At 54.1% G+C, this 6,046-nt stretch overlaps 1 protein-coding gene across 1 annotated transcript; it reads left to right on the forward strand.

Annotated features, from left to right (window-relative positions):
- Positions 1 to 578: 578 nt before the first annotated feature.
- On the forward strand, positions 579 to 2,733 carry ADRB1 (adrenoceptor beta 1). Its single transcript, XM_059851993.1, has one exon. The coding sequence runs from the start codon at positions 612 to 614 to the stop codon at positions 1,890 to 1,892; it is 1,281 nt and encodes a 426-aa protein (XP_059707976.1). The 5' UTR covers positions 579 to 611; the 3' UTR covers positions 1,893 to 2,733.
- Positions 2,734 to 6,046: the final 3,313 nt, after the last annotated feature.

Raw genomic sequence — 6,046 nt, forward strand, 5'->3', positions numbered from 1 at the left:
AGAAGCCGGTAGGAACCCACCCTGCCCGTATCCCCTGCCTGCCCTGCGGCTGCCGGGCACAGACACGCCTTGCCCAGCACATCCCCGCTGCCGTGCGGGAAGGGGGCTCTGTGCCCGGCAGCTGCGGGGCACGCAGAGCGTAGCCAGAGCAAACACGGGGGTCCGGGCGGGGTATCGGCAGGGACAGAGGCAGGGATAGGGGCAGGAATAGGGGCAGGAACAGGGGTAGGGATAGGGGCAGGGATAGAGGCAGGGATAGGGGCAGGAACAGGGGCAGGGATAGGGGCAGGGATAGGGGCAGGAACAGGGCCAGGAACAGGGGCAGCGGTACCGCCGGTGAGCGGGCGGGGCGCTTCAGTCTCGCTCGCTCGGTGCCGATTGGCGGCGGGCGGTGCAGGGGAGGTACCAGGGCGGTACCGGGGAGGTAACGGGGCGGTGCTGGGGCGGTACCAGGGCGGTACCGGGGCGGTGCCAGGGCGGTGTCGGGGCGGGCCCGTCCGGCGGCGCGGCGCGGGGCCATGCGGCAGCCCCCGGGCGGTGGCAGCGGCGGCGGCGCCGCCTTCCTGCCCGCGGCGCGGTGCGGAGCGGCGGCCGGAGCGCCCCGCACAGCCATGGGCGATGGGTGGCTGCCTCCGGACTGCGGCCCCCAGAACCGCTCCGTGGCCGGGGTGACGGCCGTGCCGCCCGGGAGCCGGCAGCTACCCGCCGCCGAGCTGTCGCAGCAGTGGGCTGTGGGCATGAGCCTGCTGATGGCCCTGGTGGTGCTGCTCATCGTGGCCGGGAACGTGCTGGTGATCGCGGCCATCGGGAGGACGCAGCGGCTGCAGACCCTCACCAACCTGTTTATCACCTCGCTGGCCTGCGCCGACCTGGTGATGGGGCTGCTGGTGGTGCCCTTCGGGGCCACGCTGGTGGTGCGGGGCACCTGGCTCTGGGGGTCCTTCCTCTGCGAGTGCTGGACCTCCCTGGACGTGCTCTGCGTGACCGCCAGCATCGAGACCCTGTGCGTCATCGCCATCGACCGCTACCTGGCCATCACCTCGCCTTTCCGCTACCAGAGCCTCATGACCAAGGGTCGGGCCAAGGGCATCATCTGCACCGTCTGGGCCATCTCTGCCCTGGTCTCCTTCTTGCCCATCATGATGCACTGGTGGCGGGATGACGACCCCCAGGCGCTGGAGTGCTACCAGGATCCGGGCTGCTGCGACTTCGTCACCAACAGGGCTTACGCCATCGCCTCGTCCATCATTTCTTTCTACATCCCTCTTCTCATCATGATCTTTGTGTATCTGCGGGTGTACAGAGAGGCCAAGGAGCAGATGAGGAAGATCGATAGGTGCGAGGGCAGGTTCTACGGCAGCCAGGAGCAGCCGCAGACGCCCCTGCCCGCTCACCCTCACCACCAGCCCATCCTCGGCAACGGCCGGGCCAGCAAGCGAAAGACCTCCCGCATCATGGCCATGAAGGAGCAGAAAGCCCTCAAGACTTTGGGCATCATCATGGGGGTGTTCACCCTCTGCTGGCTCCCTTTCTTCCTGGTGAACATCGTCAACGTCTTCAACAGGGACCTGGTGCCGGACTGGCTCTTCGTTTTCTTCAACTGGCTGGGCTACGCCAACTCCGCGTTCAACCCCATCATCTACTGCCGCAGCCCCGACTTTCGTAAGGCCTTCAAGAGGCTGCTGTGCTGCCGCCGGAAAGCCGACCGGTGGCTGCACGGCGGCGGCGGGGAGCTGGCCCGGCTGCCCGGGGGCTTCATCAGCACCGTGGGCTCCCCGGAGCGCAGCCTGGCAGGGACCTGGTCCGACTGCAACGGGGGCACACGGGGCGGCAGCGAGTCCAGCCTGGAGGAGAGACATAGCAAAGCCTCCGACTCGGAGTCCAAGGTATAGGGGGGGCGTGGGGGCCGCGTCGGAGCCGGGACAGGAGGGAAAGGCAGGCAGGGAGACACGCAGGAGCGGAGGAAGCCCCGGCAGCTGCCTGGCAGTAATGCTATTGCCGAGCGAAACGATCCCTGCCTTGGCAGGGGGAGTGCGGGTGTTTACTTAGGAATAAAAGCAGGTGAACTGGTGTACGACATACCTCATCCTAAACTACAGAAAACAGGAAACCCACTGAGCGGACAACAAAGGAAACAAGCAGCCCATCCCAGAGGCGGCCGCCGTGTCTTTAGGAGACGCGCTGTCGCGGGGACTGTGGCGGCAGCGCCCGCGCTCGGGTGGCTGTCCCAGGACCGTGCTGGTGGCCGAACCGGCGGGTGGTGCTGGCCCTTGGCGGCCGAGTTCGGCTTCAGCTGGGGTCCGGCCACCCCCGCCCGGCCCCGGGGCTCATCCCCTCTCCCAGGGCACCGGGATTTTTTGGGAGGCGCGGGGTCGGTGCTGCAGGTGCTCCGAGCACAGAGCGCGGCCGGCGAGACGGAGACCTGCTGGCAAGATGAGTTTTAAGCTCGGAGTAGCCGTGCTCTCCTCGTCTGCAGAGTAGCGAGAGAGAAAATAATGAGCAGTGAGGCGCACTGGTATATTTTGGAAGGGGGTAAAACAACCCAACCCACACTCTTGTGCTTATTCCCTCTGCACCAGCCAGCAGTGAGTTACTGTGCTTATCTCCTTCGGCCAGACAATAGCAGTCAGGCTGAGAAACTTCTACCTCAAACTGTGCATATTGTACAGGGGAATGAACGGACCATGTTTATATTAAACAGCATATTTACATACCACTAATAGGGTTTTAGGACAAGGGCCGGGGAGGGGGGGGAGAGGAACCTTCTGCAGCTTGTTCATTGTAATTACAGATGAACGGGGGGAGGGGGGAGAATCCTGGCAACAAAAATTTACTGCACATTTTTTTTTAAAAATGGCGACAAAGTCGTTTTTTGCACAGTGTTAAAGAGTTGTAAAGTTATTTGAAGATATTACTTGCACACACATACACACATGCAGATTGAAAAGGAAAAGGAGGTTTGCGTAACACCGACCCTGAACCTGATTTCTGGTTTTGTCTGATCTGTTATAGTTTTATTGAGAGAGTGACTTTTTTTAATATTATTTTTGAAGGTACTGTAAATATATCCATATTATAAATTAAAATATCTTAAGAGACTTTATTATTTTTATTTTTATTTCCAAATGCCCACGTGAATCTGCTGTTATTTTAGCACTTGTGTGTCATTTCCATTTTTCTCTCTGTGTGTGTTTTATAACATATTTATACTTTGGTGCAATTTACTACTGTGTAAGTAATTGGTCTATGTGCAATAAATACCATTGCAGCACAAGCAAGTGTGTCTCTATAGGTTTTGAAACAATACCAGCCTATAATGGGAAGAACAGCATTTGTTTTTCTCCAAAGATGGCTCAGATTACCAATACAACTTGATCTAATGGCTTTTCCTGACACAGTGTTGTAAAAAACCTGTTTGAAACCCAGTATGGTTGTGTTCCTGTTGCAGTGAGGTCCACTGACTTCCCTTATTAATGGGAAAAAATTAATGGCTAATGACAAGGTGTTTCCACTCTGATAATGAATACTTATTTTCTTGAACTATTCCTTTCTGGAATATATTCCTCTCTTTTTTTTTTACTTTTTTTCTTTTTTTTTCATTTGTTGTTGTTGTTGTTGGAGTACATGGCTGGGAGTCAGGAGACCAGAGTATTTAAGATTACAGAGGACGCTTAATTTGAAAGCTTAAAATGGTCTTGAGTAGAAAGAAATCTCTGTAAGCATTACATGCCACCCCACAAGTGGGTCCACCTCATGCTGACAGCAGGCCTGATCCTGCCCAAGCAGGTCCTGATAACTGAATGTTGTGTTTTTCATTGATCAAAGTAAGGAGTTCCAGTGAGCAGAAGTGCTGCAGCTTTGTGCCCCAGCTCCGAAAGGTTGTCTTCCTTTATTGCTTTATGAAGGTGTGCTCTGTCCTTGTAGTTTCATAAAGTTTTTCATTGCTGAAATGAATAAACGGCAGACAGAGAAACAAAAAGACAGTGCAGAATAAAAGTGAAGTATTTTTTGGCTTTATTAAACTCAGGAGTATAGTTTAATTAAATATTAGCTCCCAGGAACGGCGCTTCCCAAAGCGAGTTCTTCAGGGTGGTGGCTCTCAGTTTGTTTTGGAAACCAGTTGTTCATTTTCCTTTGTTTTCAAAGTTAAGGAATTTGTCCTTTGCAATTTCTAATGTTGAATTTTCAGGGGGGAAAAAAAAGTTACTCTTTTTATGCAAATACAAAATAAAGGGACTGGAGAAGTAAATAATACTTTTCCATTGATGTCACTGGAGTTTGATGTGAGCTGCAGTTAATGGTGTCTTCCTTGATAAGAGTGAAATGGGCTCCTTAAAACGCTGGGGTGACATCAGATCAGGAGCTAAGTGAAGTGGGCTCTGCCATCAAATGATTAAAAAAAAAATCTGGTTTTGTCTTTGATTATAGGAAACACAACAGGACCAAAAGGGTGCCCTGGAGGGTGATGTCTGATGCCAGCAACTGCAGCGAGATGTTGGCTGTGCATGTCTGGGATGGGATGGGATGGGATGGGATGGGATGGGATGGGATGGGATGGGATGGGATGGGATGGGATGGGATGGGATGGGATGGGATGGGATGGGATGGGATGGGATGGGGAGACAGCGCTGCTCTCCTTGTGCATGTTGTGGATCACAGAGCCAGGCAGGGCCAGGTCCCTGCCTGCTGGGGAGATCAGGACAGATTCCCAGCACCTGGCTGGGAACTGAAGTCACTGTCAAGCCCTCATCCTCAGCAGGGTGCTAGATCCTGGAGAAGCACAGGGCCTACTGCATGGAGCAGGACAGCCTGATGGACTTGGCTCTTCATGTCATAAATCAGTTCACACACTCAGTTTTAACTATCCAAACACTCCTGTCCTTAGACTTTAAAAAGTAGTGACATTTTTGCCTCAACAGGGTCCAGCTTAGGTGGGAAATTTATGGCCAGAACTTGCTCTGCTTGCCCTGCTGAAGAACTGTACTGGGTGATGCATCTCCTGGACAAGTGTAATGGCACTGAGGTAGAACGAGTTTGGCCAACTGACCTCAGAAGGGCCAGCTGTGTCAGCAAAGCAGTCAGGATTTGTCTGCTGTTGAATTTTTGCCAGTTGAGGACCTGCTGGAAGAGTCTGGAGGCTGACACGTTGAGTGCCTTCATAGACAGCTGAAGTAATCCCACTGGCAGCCTGCACAGGGCATGCCAGTCCATCTTGCATGGCGTGGAAAAGGCAGTGGTACAGTAACAGTGAGGACAGAGCAGGACATATGGCACACACGTGTGCGAGGAAAAGGGAAGGCTGCTGGCCAGCAGTCTGCTGTGGATCACACTCAGAACAGGCTGTTCTCTGCTGCAGGGAAGAAGGATACTCTGAGAAGCATTGTGGGGCAGCTGAAATACTCTGGAGGCAGTGAGTCAAACACTCAGGATGAATATTTTTTTCTGACAAAAACCAGACATGGATTAGCAGTTGGAGCTGCAAGTCAGAAAGAAAAGGTGGTAGGCATGCAGCTGCACACGTACGTGGGCAGGAAAGCAACAGCAAAGAGCTGCAGGCCTGCAGGGAAGGGAGACACAGGTAAACCAGAAATCCACTCCGAGAAAAGGTCCTGCAGCTGCCAGGACCAGAATTGTTTGGCGAGGATGCCTGGAGACTTCCACATGGAAGGCACCTGATTCTCCAAGGCGCCGGCCACACTCCGTGCAGTGTTTGCTCAGCACTTCTGAAAAGAAGGCTGCCTCTCTCCACGTGTTTGACTGGGAATAGATCAGCTTGAAGGACTGGATTCAGTTTTGCGTGTGCTCAGGGAAGCTGAGGCTGTTTCAAACCTGCAGCAGGCTCTGCAGAAGGACTCCCCACCAGTGAGAGCTGCACAGAAGCCCTCCTGCAAGCCCGCTGCACTCTGATACTGCAGCCCTCAGCATCCACTGTCTATAGCTCCAAGCAGCATGGAACTACATGCAAAAAAGATGGATTACGATCTGAACTGTGCATTTGACAGCATCAGCTGGGGGTTTGAGTTGCTGCATGCACTGGCCCTTATGC

This window comes from Haemorhous mexicanus, chromosome 7 (assembly GCF_027477595.1).
Source record: "Haemorhous mexicanus isolate bHaeMex1 chromosome 7, bHaeMex1.pri, whole genome shotgun sequence".
In the NCBI taxonomy this organism is placed as follows: Eukaryota; Metazoa; Chordata; class Aves; order Passeriformes; family Fringillidae; genus Haemorhous; species Haemorhous mexicanus.